Source organism: Pleurodeles waltl, chromosome 7 (genome assembly GCF_031143425.1).
Source record: "Pleurodeles waltl isolate 20211129_DDA chromosome 7, aPleWal1.hap1.20221129, whole genome shotgun sequence".
Classification (NCBI taxonomy): domain Eukaryota; kingdom Metazoa; phylum Chordata; class Amphibia; order Caudata; family Salamandridae; genus Pleurodeles; species Pleurodeles waltl.
This window is the reverse complement of record NC_090446.1, coordinates 120236419-120264175: the sequence shown is the minus strand read 5'-3', so window position 1 is coordinate 120264175 and position 27757 is coordinate 120236419. Positions and strand designations below refer to the sequence as shown.

General features: G+C 46.8%; 1 protein-coding gene across 4 annotated transcripts in view; it reads right to left on the bottom strand.

Moving 5' to 3' along the window:
* The window catches only part of RGS19 (regulator of G protein signaling 19), a 314671-nt gene that overhangs the window by 6088 nt on the left and 280826 nt on the right, over nucleotides 1-27757 (bottom strand). For 2 of the 4 annotated variants that reach the window (XM_069243228.1, XM_069243230.1), the window contains 2 exons: nucleotides 25733-25819; nucleotides 14133-14367 (listed from right to left, as the gene is read on the bottom strand). In XM_069243228.1, the coding sequence (XP_069099329.1) occupies nucleotides 14133-14367; nucleotides 25733-25819 (322 nt within the window). The remainder of the gene's footprint in view (nucleotides 1-14132; nucleotides 14368-25732; nucleotides 25820-27757) is intronic. The other 2 variants (XM_069243229.1, XM_069243231.1) reach the window with 1 other exon arrangement.

Genomic DNA, 27757 nt, shown 5'->3' with positions numbered 1-27757 from the left:
CGAGGCAATCAACGTCGAGGCAGGACCAACCGACTGGGCATCCTTCGACGTCGAAACAGCCATCGACGTCGACGCAGGTTTTACCTGTCCAACAGGGAGCAGAACATCGCCCCTCGCCAGACAAGGCTCAGTCTCCAGTGGTCTCCATACCGAGCGACTCTTCTCGGTCAAGAGCATCTCCTGGGCATGTCTCGCCCATCAACCTATCTCCGAGATGGCTGGAGAGCCTCAACAGACCAGCGGCCTCCCCAGATTCGCAATATTCGCGGATGTATTCACCCACTGCCTCCCCGCCAAGAACGCCATCGCCGACAGCCGGGGCAGAACGGGCTCGTTCAGCTCCTCGACAGCCGACCGCGAGGCCTAGACGCTCGGCTTCAGCGTCCCGCAGCAGATCTCGCTCTCAACGGAGATCCAGGTCGCGCTCAAGAAGATCACCTTCTTGGTCTTCATCAGGTTCTTCTGTCGGGCGTTACTCACCTACTCTTACAGATTCACCACCTGCTAGAGTCTCACCAGTGGATGACATAACCACTTTCAACGAGGTGTTGCTAAGAGGAGCGCAGAAACTCAATATAGAGGTTCCAGAACCGTCTACCTCCTCATCAATCATCTTTGAGACGCTACAACAGAGATCAGCGTCGAAAAAGTTGCTGCCTCTAGTGCCTGGTTTGTTGCAGCCGACCATGGACACTTTTCTGGCCCCAGCCTCGCTTAAGTCTGCCCCGGCTCGGATTCTTAAAAAGTACAAGGCTCCAGAGCAAGACCCTTTATTCCTTAGGAAGGATCCGCCACCAGACTCAGTGATCATAGCTGCCGCCCGAAAGACCCACTCGGGGGCATCTTCATCCACGGTACCCCCGGATAAAGAGAGCAGGCATTTAGACTCTCTGGGAAGAAAGATGTGCGGGACAGCGGCTTCAGCAATGAAGGTCTCTAGTGCGTCTGCACTCCTGGGCAGGTACGATCGTTCTCTGTGGGATTCCCTCAGTAGATTTACAGAAAAACTGCCCAGAGAAGACAGGCAAGATTTCCAAGAGATTCTACAGGAAGGATGCCTGGTATCTAACCAAGTTATCAGCGCGGCAGCGGATGGGGCGGATTTGGCGGCTCATGGGTACGCACATGGTATCTGTGCGAGGAGATCTTCCTGGCTGAGGCTCACTGGCTTGAAACAGGAGGCACAACAACGTATCCTGAATCTCCCATTTGCCGGGAATTCTCTATTCGGTGCCCATGCAGAAGAAGAGATGGCCCGCATGAAGACCGAGGTGGATACCATGAAGGCGGTAGGCCTCGAAAGAAGGAAAGATTTCAGGCGGAGGTACAGACCGTACGATAGACGCCCTTTCCAGCAGAGGGTTCAAACCCCTCATTGGTCGCAAAGGTCTCAGCAACGACAGGGACGCCCTCTGTTTCAGCGAAGAAACACAAGGGAGCGAGGGTCAAGTAGACCTCAACAGTCCACTCCAAAAGCACCCACTAAGCAATGAAGTCTCGCTTCCCTCGACACTGTACACCACTCCGGTGGGGGGAAGTATTATTGCTCATCTTCACGAGTGGCACTCTATCACAAGAGACAAATGGGTGCTCAATATTGTCGAACATGGCTATTCTCTCCTTTTCAAGCAGCCTCCACCACACTTGCCACCAACCAAACACAACCCGGCTCATCTCACCTTGCTACGCAAGGAGGCTCTCGCCCTCCTAAGAAAGAATGCCATAGAAAGGGTTCCACCTGCCCACAGAGGAAAGGGGGTCTACTCCCGTTACTTTCTAGTAGCAAAGAAGGGTCAAGAGGGCGTTTTCAGGCCAATCCTGGATCTAAGACTGCTGAACAAATACATAAGAAAGCAGAAGTTCAGAATGCTAGCGCTTCACCAAATTTTCCCTCAACTGCATCAGGGAGACTGGATGTGCTCCATCGACCTGCAGGATGCGTATTTCCACATCCCAATAGCTCCAAAGCATCGAAAATTCCTGCGCTTTCGAGTAGCGTTACAGCATTACCAGTTCAGGGTTCTACCCTTTGGCCTGAAATCTGCTCCAAGAGTTTTCTCTAAATGTATGGCAGTGGTGGCGGCACATCTACGAAGACAAAGGATATACATATATCCATACCTAGACGACTGGCTACTAAAGGCTTCTTCTCCGGAGCAGGCGAGAAGCCATCGGGACATTGTACTAGGAGTTTGCGAAGCTCTAGGTCTTCAGGTCAATTACCAGAAGTCAACCTTGACTCCAACGCAGAGTCTTTACTACCTAGGAGCTATCATAAACACAGAACTACAAAAAGTGTATCCTTCGGAGGAACGACTGTCCTCAATAAACATGAAGTGCCAGGACCTGTTGAGAGCCAGCGCACCTACGGCACGTCAGGTGACATCACTACTGGGCTCCATGGCATCGTGCATCTTTATTGTCCCAAATGCCAGACTCCACATGAGACCCCTCCAAGAGGCATTGGAGGCCAATTGGAGCCAAAGAACAGGTCGCTGGGAAGACACAATGCGGCTACCGGAGGTAGCACTGCAGTCATTGAGATGGTGGATGCACAGACCTCACCTGTCAGTGGGCGCTCCGTTTCACCAGGTACTTCCATCCGACACTCTGGTAACGGATGCGTCTCTTCAGGGATGGGGGGCTCATCTGGGTCCCTTTCAAGCGCAGGGTCTGTGGTCAGACAAGGAGAAGCAGTACCACATCAATCTGCTAGAACTCAGAGCGGTCCATCTGGCTCTCAAGTCTTTCACACCGCTAATTCAGGGGAAAACTCTATTGATACAGACAGACAATACAACCACGATGTATTACTTGAACAAGCAAGGGGGAACGAGATCCCTACCCCTTTCACGAGAGTCCCAAGCGATATGGCATTGGCTCCTGGCCAGAGGAATGTCAATCACAGCAGTTCACCTGCCAGGTCAGCAGAACGTAGAAGCAGACTTTCTAAGCAGACACCTGGAGGACGTTCACGATTGGGTCCTGCACGACGAAGTCGCAGAATACATCTTCGCGCAATGGGGTCGGCCTCAACTGGACCTCTTCGCAGACGATGTAAACAGGAAATGCCCAGACTTCGCATCCAGGTTCTACCGTCCGGGATCTCGAGGGAATGCCCTGTTGATCGACTGGTCAGGGACATTTCTTTACGCTTTTCCTCCGATTCCCCTCATTCCGGCAGTGATCAGCAAACTTTACGGATCCAGGACCAGAATGATTCTTATAGCGCCACAATGGCCTCGGCAATTCTGGTACACGGATCTCCTCAACCTGTCGGAAAAACCTCACAGGAGGCTGCCGTGCAGATCGGATCTTCTGAGCAGAATGGAGGGCAGGATTCTGCATCCCAACCTACCCTCTCTGAGCTTAACAGCATGGCTCCTGAATTCCTGCAGTATGGGCACCTAGGACTCTCGCAGGAGTGCATGAACATCTTGAAAGAGTCCAAACGGCCTTCCACGCGGCGTTCCTACGCTTTTAAGTGGAAGAGATTCTACATATGGTGCTGTCAGCAAGGCCATAATCCCATACGGGCGCAGGAGGACGTCATACTGTCCTATTTGCTTCACCTAGCGAAATCCGGTCTGCAGGTATCATCTATTAAGGTACATTTGTCTGCTATTACTGCCTATCGCAAGTCACCTTCTCAGGAATCCTTCTTTACGAAACCTGTAGTCAAGGATTTCTTAGAAGGTTTGAAGAAAGTTTTTCCGCCAATTCGGAGGCCTTCTCCTCCGTGGGAACTGAACATAGTCCTAGCAAAACTTATGGGCCCTCCTTTCGAGCCTATCCATAAGGCCTCCTTACAACACCTTACGTGGAAAACGGCTTTTCTGGTGGCCATTACTTCAGCGAGGAGGGTCAGTGAGATCCAGGCCTTGTCTGCAAAAGAACCGTACACGGTTTTTCATGACAATAGAGTAGTTCTACGAACTCACCCATCTTTCCTTCCGAAGGTGGTGTCAGAATTCCATATTAATCAGACCATAACTTTACCGACGTTCTTTCCCAATCCGGAAACTCCGGCTGAGAAAGCATTGCACTCATTAGACTTGAAAAGAGTGCTGAAATTTTATCTGGACAAGACAAAATCGATTAGACACTCTAACCACTTGTTTGTGAACTATGGTCATTTAAGGACAGGAGAAGCAGCATCTAAGCGAACAATATCAAGATGGATAGTCTCTTGTATTGTTAATACTTACCAGCTAGCTAATAGACAATTGCTGGCGCGGCCTAGAGCGCATTCCACAAGGGGAAAAGCGGCTACTGCTGCTCTCCTTAACAATGTTCCTATATCTGAGATTTGTAAGGCTGCTACATGGAAGTCTGTCCATACTTTTACAAGACATTATTGTTTAGACTCAGATGCAAGAGCGGATGCCCAAGTGGGGCAGGCCTCTCTAAGGAATTTATTTGCGTAAGACATGTCTATTCCTGCACTTCTATCGGACAGTCCGCTAGGTTTAGGGATGGGCTTGCTAATCTATTCAATGTTTATGACTATTGATGAGGATCCCCTGGAAGAGAAGGATAAGTTACTTACCTGTAAATCCTAGTTCTCTTCCAGGGGTATCCTCATCAAAGTCATAAACAACCCACCCTCCTCCCCGGACTCACGTCTACTGGAAGTGCAGGACAGACAGTATTTTGATTCAATTATACAAATTGTCACCGTAAAAAGAACTGACCTAACTGTGAACCAACTGTCACCTTTCCTTCACCCCTGAGGCATGGTGGGATACTGGAGGTGCTCAGGGTCTTAAAGGCACAGTGCCAAAGTTTTTATGGTTCTCCTGTGTTAACCTACATGCAGCCTATTGGCTAAGAATGCTTCATTGTTTTTCAATGCAGTTTTCTCTATTTTTTCACTAGAGTTTGCTACTGCTTACTTCCCCAAGCCTAGTTTTAGGAGCTTGGGTACTTATTTATGCTCTATTGTAGTATTTAAAAAAAAATAAAAAAAAACTTCATAGAAATAAAGCATTTTAGCCTGTTTTTAACATGATAGCCTGCATGACTGTTTGTTACACATGTATAATGTGTATATATTTTATATATGCTCCGGGGTCCCCGCACAAGGGCGGGAATATTCAATGTTTATGACTTTGATGAGGATACCCCTGGAAGAGAACTAGTATTTACAGGTAAGTAACTTATCCATATGTCCCGTGACACAAATGGAGTTTCCCTTGGGACCAGCCCATCTGCAAGTGGCTTCTTTTCACACCGTCGTCAGGAAGGCAACTGAAATGCTGCAGCTTTCTCTCTCTAGTGTGCAAGCCGGAGTGAAGATCCCAGAAAAAATCATCCAGCCGTACACATCCTCATCAGAACCTCTGCTGCTCTTTGGTGAATCGCACATTGATCTAGTAAATGTTGTCTGGGAGAATCTCACACCAGCTCCAGCTGTGAAGTGCCACATAGCTATGAGACACTGGGACCTGGCCTTTTTTGACAGTGTTTTTTCCCGAGAGCCTAGATGTACAGGCATCATCCTAAAGAGAGTAATACCTTGCCATGTTCTCAGCAGCCCTGCCCAACAGGGAAGTCGGAAACAGTATGGAAGAAGATATTCTCAGCCGGCAGCTTAGCCCTGCATTCCCTCAACACCCTGCAGAGCATGTCTGCTATGGTGGTGCTGAACTTGCTGGACCATATCAAGGACCACTTTACTAAGGTGGTCAAAAAGGGGCAAGATTCCTCATTGCACATCATTCTGAACATGCTTCAATACTGTTGACTTAGTGACCAGGGTCATGGGCTCGTCAGTGGCCCTATGCAGGCATTCATGGCTAAGGTCATATGGGTTCTCAGGAGATGTGCAGGCTGCACTTATGCACATGCCGTCCAATGAGATGTTTCTTCATAGACCATGCTTACGCCACCTTAAAAAGATACAAGGTAGGCAGAGTAACGGATCATACTATGGGCTTGCAGTCACCTACCAGAGATGACCTACAATTTTGGACGTTTTGTGACTTCTCAAAAGGCTCCAACGTCTACTAACTACATACATGCCTGTCAGCTCAACAATGACAAAACCAACTGCTTTGACAGTACAGAGGCAAAAGAAGGGGTTGCCAAACCCAGCAGTCCTCCTCCTCATCTTCCTTCACACCATCTGGAGAGCCATATTAGCCTATGCTTGAAGGAGCATGTGAATCCATGGAAGGAGGAATATGCACCTTTCAGCAGGCCTGAATAACATAACACCGGATCAGTGGTTTCTCCACATAGTAGGAAGGTGGTATGTCCTACCATTTCAACAGGCTCCAGCCCAGATTTTTCTCTCAGTCCCTTCAGAATACCAGCAGCAGGAGGAGGCAGTCTTGAAGGAGAAAGGAAAAGTGTAGTTGGTTTCAGAGCAGGGCATTGAGCAGGGGTGCTCTTCTAAGTACTTTCTGGTTTCCAAGAAGGGCGTCTATCTTCATCCAATCCTAGACTTCAGGATCTACTCTTGGTTATGGTACAACAAAAAGTTCAAGATGTTGTCCTTAACTCCGGTTCTTTTGGTACTAAAAGTGGAAGCCATGATCGTGTTCTCAGACTTGCAGAAAGAGTGTTTCCACATACCGATCATGCAGTCTCACAGAAACCAGTTGTGTTTCATTATAGGGTCCTCTCATTACCTTTTGGCAGTTCTCCCATTCTGGTTGAGTTCAGCACGTCAAGCCTTCACCAAAATGATAGCGGTGGTTGCTTCACATCTGAGAAAGTCAGGGATCTCTATTCTTCTACCTGGACGACTGGCTACTCAAAGCAAGCTTGCTACAGATGGTGTTGCATCACCTATAAAGAACAGCATCCCTGCTGTTCGACTTGAGCTTTCCATTAATGTGCCAAGTCTTACCTAGAGCCCTCTCAGTGCCTCTAGTTCAAAGGGACGATGTTAGGAATAGCATTGATGGTTCTTCACAAGCTGGGTTCCTGCATCTGCCTATTCACATAGGTGTGTGGCACCTGAGGGCTCTCCAGTGGTGCCTACTCAGGCAATGGTTGCAGCACAAGGCAGATATGTTAGACTCAATCATGATCTCCAGAGAGACTGTGGCAGACTTCGCTTTGTGGTCGGTGGAGGAGGACCTGTCCCAAGCGATCCCTTTATGCCCTCCACCAGATTAATTATGATGGTGATGGATGCATCTAGCCTTGGGTGGAATGATCATCAAAAGCAACTCAAGATCAGAAGCTACTGTTCTCCAAAAGAGCAGGTACTGCACATCAACCTGCTTTAGATAATCTAGCACTCAAAACCTTCCTGTAAGAAGCTGGCCTGGTGTGTGGTGGGGTACCCAAGGTACTTACACCTTATACCAGGTCCAGGTATCCCCTCTTAGTGAAGTGTAGGCAGTGTCTAGAAGCCAGGCTCTCTAGCGGTAGCTGTGGATGAGCAGCCAAGGCTTATCTAGGAGACATGCAAAGCTCATGCAATACCACTTTAGTCACCCAGCGCTTACACACATGAAAGAAAACACTCAGTTGTACAAAACTAAAGGTACCTTATTTTTGGAACACAATACCACAAAATACTAGAAAGGCAATCTTCCAATAGGAGGTAAGTAATAAACTAAATATGTACACTAGTAATCAGAAATAGGTATAGAAAAGGTTAGGAAACAGTGCAAATAGCAATAACCAATAGTGACCAGGGGAGCACAAACCATATACTAAAAAAATGGAATGCGCACACAGGACTCCCACCTAGGTAGGTGGAATGTGTAGAGGGAAGCTGGGAGTACTAGAAAACCACAAAGGTAAGTAACACAGTACCCCCCAGCTACCAGCAAAGCAGGAGTAAATCACTGGATTTTCCCCAAACCACTCAAAAGGAGAAAAAGAAGACACCCAGAGAAGACTGCAAGAAAACCAGTGATGGATTCCTGAAGAAAGAAGACCTGCGGAGAGAGGGGACTAAGTCCAAGAGTCACAGTAGAGTCCAGGAGGAGTAGGAGCTACTACCCACCCAGCTGTACTTGCAGGATTTGGTCAATGGTGATGAAGAACAGGTCAGCACTGCAGCCCTGGAGCCGGATAAGAGTTCCTAGTGAATGCAGAAGATGTCCCACGTTGGAGTGAAGATTGCAGACAGGTGTTGGTGCAGGGATTCCACCTCCAAGCCTTGGCAAAGGCAAACTCGCGGTTAGTGGAAAAATGATGCTGCTGGGGACCAGCCAGGCCCAGGAGGACTCAACCCAGGAGGGTGACTCACAGGGGACCCTCAGCATCGCAGAGAGTTCACAGGAGCAGAGGCAATTCCCACAGGACAGGGACACGAGTCGCAGAAGGAGCCCACGTAGCACTACAAAAGAGGATCCCACGCTGCTGGAGAACCATGCAGGAGGCTGTGCTTTGCAGGAAGGAGTGCTGGGGGCTGGAGCTGCATGTCACCTGAAGATCCCTTGGAGGAGATTCCCACAAACCTTGGCAGCTGCAAAAGATGCGGTGCACGGGGGTACTGTCCTACGTGGGAATGCAAAGGCTTAACTCCACTAAAGTTGGACTGCTGGCAGAGAGGACCAAGAGGACTACTCCGGACCACCACCCCTGATGCAGGATCCACGCAGCTCAAGATGAGGGGATATCCACGCAGCCGGTCATCATTTGCTGTAGGTGCCTGCGGTTGCAGGGGAGTGACTCCTTCACTCCAAGGGAGATTCCTTCTTCTTCTTGTGCAGACTGAAGAGTTGCTGTCTTCTGAGGATGCACGGTCAGGGACATGTTGTAAAGCTGACAGGAGTCGTGGAAACAAAGTTGAGGAAAGTCTTCTTGGCTGCTTGCAGGGTTGTGCGTTCCTGGAGGATCCTGTCGCAGTTCCAGTGACCAGAAGTCAAAGTGAAGGTTGCAGAGGAATCCTGCTGGAGTCTTGCAAGCCGAATCTGAGGACCCACCCAAGAAATAGACCCTAAATAACCCTGAAAGGGGGATTGGTAACTTAGCCAGGTAAGCAGCATATCAGGAGGGTGCTCTGTCGTCACCGACCTGCCCTGCCCACTCAGATGCTCCATGAGATCCCTGCCAACCTTGGAAACAAGATGGCAGAACCCAGGGACTCACTGGAGGAGCTCTGAGCACAACCCCTGAGGTGGTGATGGGCAGGGGAGTGGTCACTCTCCTTTCCATTGTCCAGTTTCGCGCCAGCACCAGTCCTCCCTGAACCGGTGTGGACTGGTTTATTCATGGAGGGCACCAAATGTGTCCTTCAAAGCATACCTGTGGCTTGGGGAGGCTACCCCTCCCAAGCCAATCACACCCATTTCCAAAGAAAATCCTTTGTTCTACCTTCCTGGGCTTAATCAGACCAAGCAGCAGGAGGGCATAAACCTGTCTGAGGGGTGGCAGCAGCTTGGGCTGCCCGTAAAACCCTGCAAGACTGGTGGTAGCAATGCTGGGGGTCCTCTTAGGAGCCCCCAGAGTGCATGGAGTCATACTTTCAATACTTGCAACAGTATTGGGGTATGAGTCTGACATGTTTGATACCAAACATGCCTAGGTTCATAGTTACCATTATGTAGCTGGACATAGGTAGCTACATATGAAATGTGTCATAAAATGGCGTCCCCGCAATCACGAAGTCAAGGAAAATGGAATCAGAGTTTGTGGGGTCACCTCTGCTAGTGCAGGCTTGCCCTCAGACACAGGTACTTGCACCCTGTCCTCTGGGCTAGGAGGGCCTGCCATAAGGGTGTTTTACAGTGACCTGGTAGTGAAAGGGTGCATGCACCCTTTCACGCCGGCTGCAATCGCAGGCCTGCAGAACACTTTGTATGGGCTCCCTATGGGAGGCATAATACATGCTGCAGCCCATAGGGATCCCCTGGTACCCTAATGCCCTGGTAACCAAATACTAGGGAATTACATGGGGACACCAGTATGCCAAATGCAGAATTAAAAAGGTTCCAGCAACCATGTTTAAAAGGAGAGAGCATAATCACTGGGGTCCTGGTTAGCAGGATCCCAGTGAACACAGTCAAACACACTGACAACCAGGCAAGAAGTGGAGGTAACCAAGCTAGAAAGAGGCTACTTTCCTACATTTCCTCATGTTTCTTTGCAGTCAGTCTGCTGAGATCTGACGAACAGTGTATAACTGCGATGTGGTACATCAACAAATGAGAAGGCGTGAGGTTTCATCTTGTCTGTCAAGAAGTGCTAAGGCTCTGGTCTTAGGCTCACCATCAAGGGATATGGCTAGTCACCAACCATCTGGTCAGCTCTCTGAACACTAGAGAGAACAGTCTCAGTAGGGGCATCTTTCTGACCACAAATGTTGCCTATACCCGAATGTGGTTCAGTACATCTAGGCCCATGACGCCACCCATCAGATGGACCTCTTTGCCACTCACAACAATGCCCATTACCTGGAGTTTTGTACCTTTCAGTGTATGATGCAGGGAATCTTGTTGTCAGTTGAAGTGGAGCTTTTCACTTCACAGTTCTTCTCCTCTCATACCCTTGACTCCTTACGTTCTGAGGAAGATTCACCCCAACTGCACCCAAGTCATCCTCATTGCTCCGGACAGGCTTAGAAAGGGGTGGTGTGCAGACCGTGTATGTCTCTCCCTGTGTCCCCCGCTCCGTCTACCTATTAGGGTGGACCTCCTCTTCCATTTGGAGAGGCAAGTGCTGTATACCTCCAAAGCCTCCACCTTCATACTGGGAGATTGAGTGGGGACACCAGAGCATCTACCAGTTGCCTCCAGAGGTGGTCAATGTAATATTGTCAGCTCATCACCCCTCCACCAATATGGTCTACTCTTTAAGGTACAGTAGGTTTGTCTTCAGAAAGTGGACCCCCTTGAAGGCTTGCCTAATATAGGTCCTTTGTTTCACTATCTTGCGGGCTCAGCAGAGCATCATCAAAGGATACATTGCCACTGTGCATTTATTTCTCTGCCTTACAGACTCACCATCTCATTTGAAATGTTCCATCATGATTAGGTTTTTGAAAGGTTGGACCTACTTGTTCCCTCCCTCATTTGTGATGCCTCAATTGGATTTGAACCTTGTTTTGACCTTTCTAATGGGGGTTCCCTTTGAATCCCTCCACACTGTCCATTTGCGCCTTTTGATGTTTAAGACAGTTTTTCTGGTGGATGTTGCTTTGGTGGGGACCATCAATAATTTGCAAGCACTGAGCGTGTGCTCACCATTTAGAAGCTTCCTCCCGCCAAATTGTTCCTCAGAGCTAAGGGGGTTTTACCTTTACATCTTACCCTTCCAACCTTCTACTGTTGACATCTCACCAAGGAGAGATTGCACTGGCTAGACCACAGAAGTTAGTTTTTCCATCTTTAGCAGAAATAGATAAGGTCTGATAACCAGGTCTATATGCAGTATACAGACGACAAGAAAGGCAAGACAGTCTAGCAGAAGGCTCTGTCCAGGAGGATTATACTTTGTCTAAAGAAGTGCTACGCCTTTGCCAGGGAGGACCCACTGGAGAGATCAGGGCTCACTGAGGTAAAGTAAAGTCTTCCACTTTTGAACTCGGCATAGGTGTCCCATTGGCTGAGATTTGTCATGAGGGTACATGTGCTTCCCTTTAACACCTTCATCAACCATTACTGTTTGGACTCAGAGATGAGAAAGAACGACCATGCTGCACATTCAGTGCTCCAGGATTTCCTTGTTTGATCACTCCTTCAGCCTTATCACCTGGGAAGAGTACTGCTTTGGAATCTATTCAGCAGGTAACAAATCTACAGATAAAAGTATTTATCAGAAGAAAAAGTTACTTTACCTTTGGTACCAATCTTTCTAATACTTTATCTCCTACACGATTTCTCACTACTCCCACCCCACCAGCCAGTTCGATAGGATAATCATAGGCAACATTAAAAAGGTTCCAATTTAGATAACTGCACTGCAGTGCCTCAAAACATAATTTCCTTGTCTGTGCCGTTAAGGCCTTGGTAAGAATAGATGGGGAACTGTCGATGGTGCACCTGGTTGGGTGCTTTATTGCTCCAATGGAGTCACTGTGGCTGCGATGGAGCCAGCTCTTCTAATGGCAGGGGAGTGTGGATACGTTTCCTGATCAAGTCTGATGCCTAGAGTTATTTAGCAGGTGACTATTCTACAGGTCGCTAGATTGTTGAAAGATTTTTATCGAAGGCAAGTAACTTTTTCATTTGTATCAAGAACCTCAGGCCTGAATCTTTGACACCATCAGTGATGATAATGTTTTATTCCATATCTTCCTTGTTAAGATGTTAATACATTCTAAGACAACGACCATCACTGCAAAGCCTCTTTTGGTATTTTCATAGTGGTTTAGTTAAAGACATTTGATTCCTCCTCTGCCCTTTCCTTCATAGTAGCAAGATTATGACAGTATGACAGAGGGGGAGATAGACCACTCGAGTTTCACAGAAGCCAAAGGAGGAAGCCCATCTAATATTCCACTTGGTGATTCTCCTCTGACATGGCCGATAGTGCAGAAATCAGAATGGACCCAATATGCCAGTCAGGGTAACCCTTTCCCTTATTCCGTAAGACACAATACGACGAGGGCTCCAGAAATTCCTGCAAGTACCAGAGTGAATTCAGTCTACTGAAAATATTGCCTTCCTTTTTCTTGCACTTCACAACCAGCTCATATCTTTTACTCAGGAGTAGAGTAACCGCTTTGTCTAGGGGCAGTTTGACCTAGTCCCACTTCAGACATTTGGAATAGTTGCTAACTGAGATTCTTTGCGATGCAGAAACAGGCGTTGGCTCTTCACACAGTTTTGGACCTTTTTAAGTAAACCAATTTTCTGCGTCTTGGACTCTTCTAAATGGTTGTGTGCAAAGGACCTGCAAGGCACTTGTTTTCTTAGCCCCTTTTGACTGAGGAGGATAGTGGTGGGAACACAGCAAACATCCTCAGGTTCCCTTTTGCTTTAACTCTGCCTTCAGAGTGTTCACCAAAGGCGTGTCACTGGTAGAACCTCACTTAAGGATGAAATAATCACGAGGACTGGTTAATAGGAGCTCTACGGCCTCCAGAAAAATCAGCTCCTGCTTTTTAGAATGCTACGAATTATATAACTAAAATATTTAGTGAATGTTATAATCTTATGGCATTTCTGCCATTTTCAAACAGTTCAGTGTATCAAAATGTGCTGTCTTTGTAATCACCCCGGTGTATAATATTGTACTATTAACTGCTGCTAATTATCCAGTAGAACAAACTTTATGGGAGCAATTCCTAGAGGCATTTTTGAGTATGTGAAGTAGTTCTATAATGCTACTTCACATACTCATAAAAGCATTTGTAAACCAGCCCTGAAATATGAGTATAGGTGTAATTGGGCACAGTCCAGTTTAAGATTATTTTCTGAACATTCCCATTTTAAATGAATTGGGGCAAATTCACAAAGGCATTTTAAGATCAAGTGAAGTAGTACTATGTGAATACTAATTGACCTACCCATAAATGCTCTTGTGAAACACCCACAGTATCTGATCTTGAAGTGCACCTTGTGTGCTGATGTGTGTGCCCTTGCTTTTATTGCTTTCTGATTGTCAGTAGTTGAGATTGTTCAGTCAGCAATGTCTGTGCTTTTGTCTTCATTGATGTATAGAGTCAATCATGGTCATGGCTGGACTACGGAACCAAAAGCAGCCTTGGCAAAAATGCTCAAACCAATCCAGCTTCCATCGTCCCCTCATATTCTCTCTCTCTACTTCCAGCCATCCATTCTCATTCTGTCCTTCTCAGTGTCTGGTGAAATGAAAGGTATGTCTGGCCCTGATCAGAGTTTGTCAGCTAGACAGCTTTGGTGCGATGGTGCACATTTGTGTATGAAAGGGATTGAGTAACATCTATTTTAGGTATTGTGAGGAGGCTTATGTGAAGTGTGCAGGTGGGCATCTTAGCCAACTATATAACTTTGGTATGATGCACACCTGTGATAATGCTTTGGAGTTGGAAAGGTTCAAATCCTGGAATTTGCCTCCAGTCTTCAGGTACTTCATCCTAAAATAGGAGACTCTAAAAGCTTTGTCAATTTTAAAATTGGAAACAACCATCAATGCAATGTTTTTGACTGCCCTTCCCCAAACCTTTTTCAGTTGCTCCACTGTGCATCCTCTTCCTGACAATTTCATTACATGGTCACCAGACATAAAATGCTGTTTACCTCCTTTGGCGACAAGATTGAAATATAATCCTCATAGATCATTCGAGCCTTCTCATCGATGTTGTGTTTGTTGCACTCTGTTTTGAGATCCTCACACGCGAGCCAGAAAAGCATGTTTTCTTCACTGTACTCAGTCCGTAAGAATTCGCGAAATATATTGCGACCTGCAGGGTTTTTCATCAGCTTGTCGAAGGATCCAGCCCAACCATGGACTTCATCTGGGCTCGGTTTGGTGCTGTCATGGCCAATCATGCCAGAAAGAAAAAACAAAAATATTATTTTCTGAATATCTCTACAAAATAATTTCTCTTTGTAGAAACACTGTCAGTACAAGGAGCATCATCTACGCCCAATGTACCAGTGCCCCATAAAAGTATCATCAGTGACCTAGCAGTTGACTTTAAATGTAATTTAATTATGAGAGTGAAAGCTTGCAAATCGGACATCTTTAAATACTGTTGCAGATTAGGCTCTTTTAAAGAGGAATGTAAATCTCATTTGTGGAGACTAAATCCGTGGCCTTAAAGCTCCAGCTTGAAGGTCCTAAATTCACAATGGGCAAATGGCCTTGTGTGCCAAAACTCTTGAGGCTACCGACTTCCTTACTGTCATCCCTAGAGGAAGGTATATTGGGACTTTTAAAAGTACGCCAAAGAAGATCTTTAAATGCATGTAAAATATTGTATAACTGAGTGTTTGTTCTATCCACACTCTTAGAAAGAATAACAGAACAACACTATTTCTAGTTTATAACCAAAATAATAAATTAATATATGGTGCTGTCATTTACCTTCTTCGTAGATCAAATATTTTTTACATACCCCCTTCACAGACACCAGTGTTACTGACAACTTTAAAACAGTCTATTGACTGGTGGCTGTTACATGACATAGGGCCTGATTTATACTTTAGTGACGTAATAAGTACAGTCGTCATGGCAGAGTACTTTACTTCCGCCATAGTGAGGGTGCTCTGCCTACCAAAGTTAGCGGTGTCCGCTAGTTCAGCTGACATCTCTTACATTTACAGGAACTGCCGTCATGGCAGTTTCTGTAAATGCATTGAAAGTTTGACAGATGCTAAACTTTAAATATATTTTTTATTTTTCCAAAAAAATCCAAGAACAGGATTTTCTTTTCGAAAATAAAAAAAATAATGTCCCTCGTCCTGGGAGATGTCTCCAATGGCATGAGGATCATTTTGCAGTTTTCACTGCACATTGGTGGGTGACAGACAGTGAAAACTGGCCCATGTATTCGCCCGCTCTAATTCTTCTGTTCTTTTGACCAAACCGAGTTCTGTCTTTAAAGCTATGTTGTCTGTGCTGCCTTAGCATTATATGGCATGGCAAAGTGACAAATGCAGCTGGAGTAGCCACTCTAACTGAAGGGAGAAACTACGCTTCCTGCTCCAGACCAAGGCCAGGCAAACACATCAACCTCCTCAAGTGTTCAGGGTAATTCGGAGTCCTTAGCCGTGTACATGAAAAAGTCAAAATTACCTACGTATGTATGATCGTTAAAGATGGCAACAAACGAGCAGTTCTAAATCACGAACATGGAATCTAAACGTATGAGAATTAAATTCAGACTAAGAGATAATGTGACAGCTTGCCTCATATTAGAGAGGGCGAAAAACTTTAGAAATTGAATCCAAGTGTCATGTTAGCAACATTGTAAACTGAAATGTTCCTATTAGTAACAGACTAGTTTGCATAAAACTGGCAAATGTGGCATGGGCAAAACAGTACCAAAAAGCAGAGGTAAGCTTGGTACTGGCAATGTGAGCGCAAAACTTCTCAGGTTGTCTGCAAAAGCAATAAACTAGCAGGCACAGTGAAGGCAGCAATAGTGCAGTTTTCTGCCAAGCACAAAGAGGTGTCACATGGGAAGCAGAAGTGCAATCGTGGCAGATGGAAAGCAAGTCTTTTTTTTCTGGGAAAGCAGGGGAATCATTAGCCATGTTCCTTCACATCCTTAAAAGGTTTAACATGGGGGCAAGGCAAGCATGAGCAAGCTTCCCTCACAGATGTGCTGTGCAGGTACGAATGGAGGCGCTACTAGACTCCTCGAATGTAAAACAGGCAAAATACAGCCATTAACAGTGTGAGTTCCCTTCACACAAAATGCAGGCATATCTTGGGAACTGTCAATGCAAGTGTTGCTCTAAACACAAAGTGGAATATATACAGCATAGGCACTACAGAGCCTTCCTCACATGCCAAATCGAATAGCATTGACCAGAAGTAGTGCAAGTGTAACTCGTGCATAATTGGTAGAGCATAGAACATCACCATTGCATGCTTATTGCATGCATAACTGGGAGAGCACAGACAGCAGCAATGAACCAATCATTACCCCGATTCGTAGTCCCCCTCGTCCAAGTCATAACTAAATGAGGTATTCCTGCCTCGGACAGAAATATAACCACGCTGTGGCATGTTTTGATCCCATTCTTCAGTCTTTCTTTCAATTCAATCACGTGGTTGTCCCAAAATGATCCTGCCTTCTGTATCTTACACACCTTATTATCCAGGTGCGAGACTGGAAGGGAGGGAACGAGGGATGTGGAATCAGAAGAGGACGACTACAAATTGGGATAATGAGTCTTACTGGTAAGTAATTGCTTAATTACCACCTCATCTCCTCCTCGTCCCAGTCATAACTAAATGAGGATTTACCAAGCAACAGAAATATGCACCGACAATCACTGATACAGACAAAAAAGTTTATTTAATCGACAATTACTTCATTTCTAATTTACAGACTGGTGAAGCAAAATTACATTCAGCCGAGGTACATGTCTGTAATGATTAATAATTCCCAAATGTTTAATGTGTGGACTGTGTGGCAGCCCTACATATCTTTTGTAGGGATTGCGTCTTCCCTAGTTCTGCCCAAGATGTTGATCAGGCTTCTTCAGTGAGTGGCTAGTGAGCTCCTAGTAGTTCTCCAGCGACCTAAGAAGCTCTCCAATACAAAATCCAGCCTACAAAATTAGAAACTTTTGCTTGGTTGAATTATATACCAAACTTGATAAATGTGTATTTGAGACAAAATTTCCAAGGTTGAATTTCCAGTTGAATTCCCAAATGATCCACTGCACCCATTGAGTTGGATAACAATAAACATGTTATATCTGATAGAGACTTCTAGTTGCAGATTCCTTACCTTTGAATTTCCCCAGGCTTCAGACTGGATCCGGAGATTTTTCTTCGAGCAGTACCTCTGCGTGCCGTCAGGTGGCGTCGGTCGACTCCACGGGTGTCGTGCTCACTGCAATGACGTCACAGTCGTATATAAGCACCACCCCAGCGTGCTAACGTCAGTTCTTTTATTTCCGCGTCAGCCTACGCGCAGATCCGGAGAGAGCTACCTCAGTCATTTTTTGACTACGTTGACACTTTTATCAAAGTTTTTGACGAGTTCGAGGATGGGTCGGGGGATGTCCCGCAAGACCGGATTCAAGCCCTGTGACTCCTGTCACCGAACTACGTCGGTGACGGATCCGCACCTTGTGTGTCTTTGGTGCCTGGAGCGCATTCACAACCTGAAGTCGTGCTCCGAGTGTCGGGCCATGAACCCGAAAGCTTTGAGGGAGCAGTCCCTAAAGCTCATGGCGGCCCGACACTTGACTCCGTGGTGCTCACGGTCCCGTTCGAGAGGAAGGTCTCGAGACCGGCAGCGGAGTCACCACCACTCATCGTCCTCCAAGTCTTCGGGGCATTTGGGTCACAAAAAGAAGAAGTCGAAGAAGGACAAGCGTTCTTCGACTTCACCCCATTGATCGGATGATACGATGCGGGAAGAGCGTAGATACTCTAGGCCTCCGTCAACGGAGCCTTCCTCTGGGTCGGCTCTACACTTCCACGACTTCCTGGGAGCCGGAGCCACCCCTGCCCAACTCAAGGAATTTTACGAGGCCATGCGCCTCATTTTTGGGCAGTCTGACCCACCTTCGGCGCCTTCGGGCACAGGAGAGTCGGTTGGGGTTCCCTCGGTTTCAAAGCCGTCGGCTTCGGCCACGTCATCGGAGGGCTCCTCCGGATCCAATCGCGGATCCGTCCCGACGCCGGTCATGCCACGGCAACCTTCCCCAGCATCGGGTCAGACGTCGACGCTCCCGACGCCAGAACTACGTCGATCAATGCTGATTCTGTTCTCTATGGGTTCTCCTGGGGCCTGGGTTGATCCAGAGCCTTATTCTTGTGGGTATGGATACGGGGAGAGTATGGATGTGACGCTGGATCCTTTAGAATACCAGCTTGACTCCCAAATGGACTGGGTGCAGGATTTGGGTGATGCCAGTGGTCTAGACACCTCCCCTGACACTGGTATGCTCTCTCCTACTAGCATGGCTACGGAGGAGGGTGCTTCTTATTCTATGGTGGTGAGAAGGGCGGCTGAGGTCCTGGACCGCGAGCTACCTTCTGTGGAGGTTAGGCGTAACATCCTAACTGATGTGCTTCAGCCGAGGTCTTCCTCTTCGGAGCCCCTTCTACTCTTTAATGAAGCACTGACAGACGTCCTCTTGGGTACTTGGTCCAGACCCAGCACAGGGGCTCTCGTGAATAGGACGATTGCCCGCCGCCATCGGCCTGCTCCGTCATACTAGAAATTCCTCACCCAACACCCCACGCCTGAGAGCTTTGTCATCCAGGCTTCTTCTTCATCTGATGCATTCTCTGCCGCATCCCCGGATAGGGAATCAAAAAGACTGGATAATTTGGGGAATAAGTTGTTTTCTTCCAACAGTCTAGCGCTGCGGTCCGTGAACACTGCATGCCTTTTGGGCCACTATTCCCATACTCTCTGGGATACGGTTACGCAAGAGGCCCGGAATGTCCTTTCCCAAGCCGTAACAGATGGGAGAGATGCAGCTAAGTTCATGATTCATTGTGGACTCGATACGACCGACTCTCTGGGCAGATCGGTTGCATCCACAGTGGCATTGGGACGACATGCCTGGCTGAGAACATCTGGCTTTTCAGGGGATGTCCAGCAATCCTTGATGGACATGCCCTTTGATGGCACACGTCTTTTTGGAGACAAGGCGGATTCGGCGCTCGAGCGCTTTAAGGATTCCCAAGCCATGGCCCGGTCCCTTGGCCTCGCGCCCGCACCTAGACCCCAGCAGTCTGCCTTTTGCCCCTTTTATGGCTATGGAAGGGGCACCCAACTGCGTCCTTTCCCCCCTGGCCAACGACCCGTGCATGCCGCGGGATCCCACGCCCCTGGGGATCAGGGAGCCAGCGGGTCGCCCAGGCCACCCCGCCACCTCTTCAGCCTCCAAGCCTTCCTAGTCTGTGGGTACATCAGGAACCAGTGGGTGGCAGCATACGCCATCACCTGCACCAATGGCAATCCATTATCTCAGACAGGTGGGTCCTCCAAATTGTCCGAAGGGACTACTCCCTCCCCTTCGAGACATCTCCTCCAGCCATGCCACCTTCATACAATCAGATATTGGAGGATCATATGGCGCTTTTCTGCGAGGAAGTCCAAGCCCTTTCGGCCAAAGGAGCTATAGAGAGGGTTCCGTTGCCAGAAGTAGGTCGTGGTTGCTATTCACGCTACTTTCTGGTTCAGAAAAAGGTCTTCGGCCTATATTAGATCTTCGGTCCCTCAATCTCTTCCTAAAAAAGGAAAAGTTCAAAAGGTTGACATTGGCTCAGGTCCGATCTGCCCTGGATCCCGGAGACTGGATGGTAGCGTTGGACTTGCAAGACGCATATTTCCACATTCCCCTCTTGCCGGCCCACAGATGTTGCCTACGATTTGTGGTATGTCACAAGCACTTTCAGTTTACCGTGCTCCCCTTTGGTCTTACCAGTGCCCCTCGGTGTTCACAAACGTGTTGGTAGTGGTGGCAGCTCATCTGCGCAGGTTAGGGGTCCCAGTCTTCCCCTACCTCGACAATTGGCTGTTGAAGGCGAACTCGCCCCAGACAGTCATCTTCCACCTCCAGACTACGGTGAACCTTTTGCATTCGCTGGGGTTCACTATCAACGTGCTGAAGTCACACCTGACTCCTTCTCAGATGCTCCCTTTCATCGGAGCTGTTCTGGATACAGTGCAGTTTCGGGCATATCCTCCCGAAAAGCGAGTCCAGGATATTCGGGCTATGATACCGATGTTTCAGCCTCTGTCCTGGATTTCGGTGAGAATGACCCTGAGGCTGCTGGGCCTCATAGCCTCCTGCATCCTGCTGGTTCAAAATGCCAGATGGCATATGCGGGCTCTGCAGTGGGACCTGAAGTTCCGGTCGGGCGCAGCATCAGGGGAATCTCTCTGACAAGGTCCAGATCTCGGAAGGGACTGCGAAAGACCTGCAGTGGTGGTTAACAAATCAGGATTCGGTCAAGGGCAGATCCCTCTCCTTCCCCCAAACAGATCTTACGGTCATGACAGATGCAGCACTCCTGGGATGGAGTGGCCACATTGGAAAGGCAGAGATCAGAGGCATCTTGTCTCCGGCGGAAACCGGGCTCCATATTAGTCATCTGGAGCTCCAAGTGATTCGACTAGCATTGAAATCATGTCTTCACTCCCTCAAGGGGAAAGCAGTGCAGATGATCACAGACAACACCACCGCCATGTGGTATTGCAACAAACAAGGCGGAGTGGGGTCGTGGACCCTTTGTCAAGAGGCCCTTTGCCTCTGGACTTGGCTGGAACATCAGGGCATTTCCCTGGTGGTTCAACACCTGGCAGGCTCCTTGAATGCCAGAGCAGACGAATTCAGCCAACGGTGTCTGGTCGACCACGAATGGCGTCTCCATCCAGAGGTGGCGCAAGGTCTCTTCCTGCAGTGGGGAGAACCTTCTTTAGACTTGTTCGCCTCCGTAGAGAACGCGCAATGTCAGCTGTTTTGGGCGTTGGAGTTTCCAAGGCCGCACTCGCTCGGCGACGCTTTTCATAGCGAGTGGAATTCAGACCTCCTGTATGCCTTTCCGCCTATACCACTTCTGCCCAGAGTTCTGGAGATCAGGCAAGAGCGGGCCCAAGTAATACTGGTGACTACGGACTGGGCATGAAGAGTCTGGTATCCCGATCTTTTGAACATGGCCATAGTTCCTCCGATCAGTCTACTCCTTTGGGAGAATCTTCTGTCGCAGCAGCAGGGGAGGGTCCTTCACCCAAACCTGTCAACTCTGCGGCTTCATGCGTGGAGAGTCAGTGGCGACAATTGACGTCTTTTGACTTGCCACCTGAAGACTGTGACGTTATCTTGGCAGCCAGGCGTCCCTCAACCAAAACTGTATATGCCTGTCGTTGGAAGAAATTTATGGAATGGTGCATCGACAATTCTGTCGATCCTCTATCTGCTCCTCTTTCTCAAGTTCTTCTCTTTATTCTTTCTCTTGCCTGGCAGGGTTCCACCTGGGGCACTCTTAAGGGATATCTCTCTGCTATCTCTGCTTTCTTGAGGTTGCCAGATCAGCCTTCCTTATTTAAATCTCCCATAGTTGTGAGGTTTCTTAAAGGCCTCACACATCTCTTTTCTCCTACCCCATTCATCATGCCCCAATTGGATCTCAACCTGGTCTTAACATACCTTATGTGTACCCCGTTTTAACTGCTTCACAACTGTCCTCTAAGGCTCTTAACTATAAAGACTGTCTTTTTAGTTGCCATTCCTTCTTCCCGCAGAGTTAGTGAACTCCAGGCTCTGTCATCTAAGCCACCATTTCATGCCATACATCCTGACAAAGTGGTGCTTCGCACGAGGGCTTTTTTCTACCTAAGGTAGTGACACCCTTCCATGTCGGACAGTCCATCACCTTGCCTACCTTTTACGCAGCCCCACATCCCTCTCATGAAGAGGAGAGACTCCACCGTCTTGACCCAAAAAGAGCGTTGGCATTCTATCTTGATTGTACCAAAGACTTCAGAGTGGACGATCAACTCCCTGTGGGATATGTGGGTGCAAAGAAAAGGAGAAGGCGGTGCAGAAGAGGACCATTTCACAATGGGTACTCTTATGCATCAAAATGTGCTACGTTCTGGCTAAAAAGCAACCCCCCGAATGTTTGCTAGCTCACTCCACCAGATCTACTGCTGCTACCACAGCGCTAGCATGGGGCGATCCAGTCCTGGATATTAGTCAGGCAGCAACGTGGGCAGCTCTGCACACTTTTACCAAACACTACTGCCTTGACAATCAGGTCCACAGGGATGGCTTCTTTGGCCGTTCGGTCCTGCAGGACTTTTTGGTGTGATCTTGGTTCGCAGCCCACCACCGGGGATGATATTGCTCGGGTATCTATTCAAAGGTAAGGAATCTGCAACTAGAAGTCTCTATCAGATGTACAAGTTACTTACCTTCGGTAACAAAATATCTAGTAGAGAAATATTCTAATTGCAGATTCCTTACTGACCCGCCCATCCTCCCCGCACTGCGGACTGATTTCTACGGACAGGAACTTCCTCTTAAGGGCCCTAGTTTTGACGCACCACTCTCGGTGTTCTTCATGGCTCTGCGCTACTGCTGTGGAAAGTCGTGAAAAGAAACTGACATCAGCGCGCCGGGGTGGCGCCTATATATGACCGCGACATCATCATGGCGAGTAGGACGCCAACGATGCCAGCGGAGTCGACCGACGCCACCTATCGGCACACAGAGGTACTGCTCGAAGAAAAATCTCCGGATCCAGTCTGACACCTGGGGAAATTCAAAGGTAAGGAATCTGCAACTAGAATATGTCTTTACCAGATACTTCGTTACCGAAGGTAAGTAACTTGTACTTCAGCGCCATTGTATTGTTCATGGTGTACATGAGCTTTATAAATCCACAGGTTATATTACATTTAAAGCTAATGTTTGAGTGATAAATCCTACAGCGGGGGAAGACTTATTATTACATTAGTGTCGGTGGCATTATGCTATGGCTTTCATTTATTACCCATGTAAAGGTATTGCAAATTTATAAAGCCTTACATTACTGCTGGTACTTCTGCCTGATGCATTGAAGTGATACACTGCTGAGCTTGAATGGCAAGGCCACCAATGTAATCTTGTCTGATGTCGTCACTATTACAACACTAATAATATTAGCTTGGGAAGATTTTAATTCAACATAAATAGCTCTTGCTAAAGAAACGTTTGGAGACCCCTGATGTAGATAGTGACCTAGCAGAGCTTCCTTGAATTGTAGATGGGAGGTACCCTTAGATATATTTATATGATATACCAATTACTTGTCTAACCCATCTAATTATCATTTAGGAAGTTACCTTTTCCCCATTGTTGGCAGAACCATAGGAAATAAATAAGGCATTAGACACACAGTAATTATTAGAACGGTCTAGATAAATCTAAAGCGTATGTTTTAGAGATTACTAACTCTCCCGGTACTTCCAGTCTCTTAATAGAGGGTATAGCTTTTTTTTTTTTAAAGAAAACAGCCACTGCAAATAAACTTTCAGTGGTTCACAGGGAGCTTGCTGTAACCGTTTTAACATTACTGAAAGATCCCAGGTTGGGACTGGAGAAGGCACTGAAGGCTTTCTCGATTTGAAACTCTTCAGAAGCCTTATCTCAACAGGGGAAATATTTGACCAATCTTGGTCCATTTTAAGGGTCTTAACAGTAGCCCACTGAGAGGATAAAGTAGAGGGCGCAACCCCTTTATAAAGCCATCTCTGAGGAATTCCAAAATCTTAATACGTTCAACAGATAGAGGGTCAAAACTTTTAGAATTGTACCAGTTTTGAAAAGATTGCCAATGTGTCTTATAACGGTTTCCTTAATAATTAAAGCTTGATGGTTTGCTTAATAGTTAAATATCCTTAGCAACCTGATCTGAACAACCTAGCTGTTGTAAACATACGCTCTCAGATTCAAGGCAATGAATCTTAAATGGTGTAGCTTTATTTTGGACATCGGGGAACTGTAAAGGCGGTGGTTGGACTTAGTAGGTGAATATACTCCCCTTTGGATGGAAACATGTGCAGTGACTACCATGTCCGGCAAAGCGAAAAAGGTGCCATCATACAGGTGATTTGTTTTTGTGAAATATTTTTGCCTGTATGCACCAAAGGTACAGCTGACCTCCCCTTTGGCTGTTGTCATGACAGATGCTTCGCTCCCATGCATCACTTTCATATGGGTCAATAAAAGCCCACTGTGCCTTGATATACAGCTATGTTGCACTCACGCAAGGTGTGCTGCAACATATGTGTTTTCAGGTATCTATAGTGGGTGCCAGGCTTTCCCAATATTTCTGATGCCTAAGGATACCAAAAAAATCCACGTAACCAAGAGCACAATGCTTCAGCCCTACAGTTACCAATATAGAATGGATTCACTATTAAATGAAAACCTAGGAAAGGAGAAGTGTCCTTAGTTGAACAGTCATTGGTTGACCTTACTGATGCTGTCCATTACCTGCCTGATTTCTCTTGTCTCTAATTAGATACCAATAGCTAGCTCTCCTTTATATATCAGGATGTATGATCCCTCAATCTCATGTGCCCTCCTGAAGGAAGAAGGCAACACTCGGCACTAGGGCATCTTTGTAGGCAGCAATGCTGCCAAGGTCGGAGCATGGATCTGTCATAGTTGGGCGTTTCATTTTCTTCCTGTTTTGGAGATCTTCTCCAGAACGTTGCCCTCTGAGATTTCCTTCTCTGGTAAGTCAGCAGCCAGTGTTCGGCAGTTACAATCTTTTGATCACTGCACCGACTTCCGAGTGCTGCAGTGTTGTTTCTTCTTGCCTTGATCTCATTTGCAGAGTAAGACTTTGCGGGGAGCATAGTCTTACTCTGTAAGGAGACCACCTTCTTTCCCCTTCAACTTCTGCCTAGCTCAGGTGGTTCTTCACTTCTGCAGTAAGGTCTGAAGTTTCCCTCCTGGGTAGGTGCCTCAACAAGGTCTTCCTCACACGGCTTTGCTTAAACGAATGCTGCACTGCTAGTATGCCTGCAAAGGGTGACACATTTAATTCTCGGCTAATGCTATTATAAGTAAACTGCTATAATGTTTAATTGATTAGCACCTACCCGCTTAGAATGAAAACCCTAACTAGACACCCTTTGCTCACCAAAAGGGAAAACATAGATGGCCATGCAGTGAATTAATACAATAGTGTGTGAGCAATTTTAATAATTTTGTATTTGGGGATTACAAACATACGTTTTGATGATTTGTATACATAGGTTGCAAATGCGCTCTTTGGTGACTGCTGATAAACATGCTCACGGATAACCTCTATACAATTACAAAAACACATGCTAAAGTCCAACCACCGCTCACCCCTCTGTAACCGTTTTCATGGAAGCGTCTCTTCTGATCTGGTTTGAGCTACGGCAGGTCAGCCTTGCATATGGTGAAAGACCAAATGGCTGCATTGGTAGGGCCAAATATTGCTGTGGTTAAAGGTGTAGTCTACTCTGCTTACTGATAACAGACCATTGCTTTGATTACAGTTCTTAACTCGAGGCATTCAGTGAGTGCAGTCAGACTCGTGCAGGTGCTTTCTGGCTACCCACCTCCCCTACCCTGCTGTAAAGTTATCTCTTGCTTCAAGCCATAATTGCCCAGCAGTTCATGTAAGAGACACAACCCAAGCCGAAAGAGATTTACCCCAGTGCACTTACCACGCTTCACAGATTGGTATGGTCTCCAGCTTAGCGTCACGTGAGGGTCTTCGTAGCCGGTCCCGGTCTTCATTCCTAACAGTAAGACTGGAAGGTAGTAACCACATTTACAGTTGAAGACGCATAGCATGCACATTCATATGGGACCATACTCACCCAGGCACGCTTGCATGAGAAAAGTCTTGCTTACCAGGTGGTGAATCGCTTAAGCTGAATTGGGTTCACTACCTTGCGCATGAACACATGTGAAGCCCGTTGCCATTGCACAGAGAATCCTTCAAACCCTTATGAGCAGAGGCCTCTATGTTTTATATGCAGTCACTTGCTCACCCTGATAAACAATCCCTTGTAATCTATTGCATGACATGAAGATCCTTATATTACTTTACAAAGGGCCCAATGCATCAGAGGTCTTTCAACCTAGCAAATTCTGTGCTAAGTAGCAAATTTTGGGATGGTGAAAAGTCTAATCACAATGTCTTTGCAACTCAGTTTCTGCATTGCAATTCCTTGTGAAGCACAAACAAAATGGAGCACCAAATAGACATATGACCCTTATGATTCACAAGGAAATGCTGATGTGGTCACAAAGCATTTAAAGTTTAACAGCTATCTTTGTCAGTCACTGACCATTTTCACAGTGGAAGCTGTCTGTGAGAGACAGCTTCCACTATCCGAATTACAGCAGTTGGCATTGGGAAGTACAATTTGTTTCAGCAGAGCGCCTCCTGATGCTTTGAGTCCATAAATTGCACTAATTGCACTTTGTGATTGTAAAGATGGTGGTCTGATGTCTCTTCCAGGCCCCCATCTCTGCATTTCTATAAGCTCAGAGGCATTCCCAAAAAGTTACCTTGTCTCGTGAATATTAATGTGCAGGTTTTTAACACATCCTTGAAAACAGTCTGTTTGAGCTGCACCATATTTATACATCCAAACCTCACCTTCCATAGTTGTTTGCCTTACCTGCCTGTGAAAACACTCAGAGACCTACACGTGGAGTCACCTGCACAAAAACCCATGCAAATGGTATCACTTTCAGAGACACAGTTATGCACACATATACTGCACCCACATGTAGAGTCCCCTGAAGTCATATGTATACTTAAAAAGACACTCAAACATCAAGCCACACTAACCACCAACAACTAATCCAATGCAGACACCTCAACATCAGCAAATCTAGTCACTAACATGTAGTCAGAGATGCCACGTGGTCACAAAAAATATCACACATGTATAACTATAACTGCTGAATTTCTATGGTTTTGTGTGTGTACATTCAGAGCCTATCTATAACGTCTCTGTAACCTTTTGATTTTTCAGTGAATTTCTATAGCTTTTTTAACGTAAGTAATTTTAATTACTTTATGTTAATACAACCACTGCCATGCATGGCCTTTGCCCATGCATGGCACGGGTTGGCCGCAGGACCTGGCTTTTGGCCAGGCCATGCAGCCTCCCCTCTATATGCACTAAGTTCCACACCAGGGGTTGGCTGTATGGCCCTACCAGTGGCCAGGCCCTACAGCCCTCTCTCTGTAACCACCCAACCCCGCACCAGGATTGGACGCAGGGCCTGGCCTGTGGCCTACCCCCTATAAGCACCCAACCCCACCCTGCAAACGAGTGAGATCACCTTTCGTTATGTACCTTAAATATTTCACTTTAAAAAGAAATTAAAGCAAGGGAATAAGCACTGACACACCTAGACTCGCAACTCTCAACCTACACTATGAGGGTCAGACACCTTAACAACTAGGCCACAGGTGACTCCTTACTGTGTACTGGCCAAACATATTTATGACATTCACACCAAAGATTTGTTGGAAAAAAGACTTAAGTGTTCCATCAATAGTAATGTTTAAAATTAAAAGCACAAGTAAATAAACAGACTTAGTGCCATAAGATAGCTGGATTTGAACCTTCAACCTACTGTGTGACAGTCCAAGAGCTTTACCAGTAGGCCAGAAGTGACTCTGTTCTTTATGCATCAAATGTAACTACAACATTCGAACCAAACAT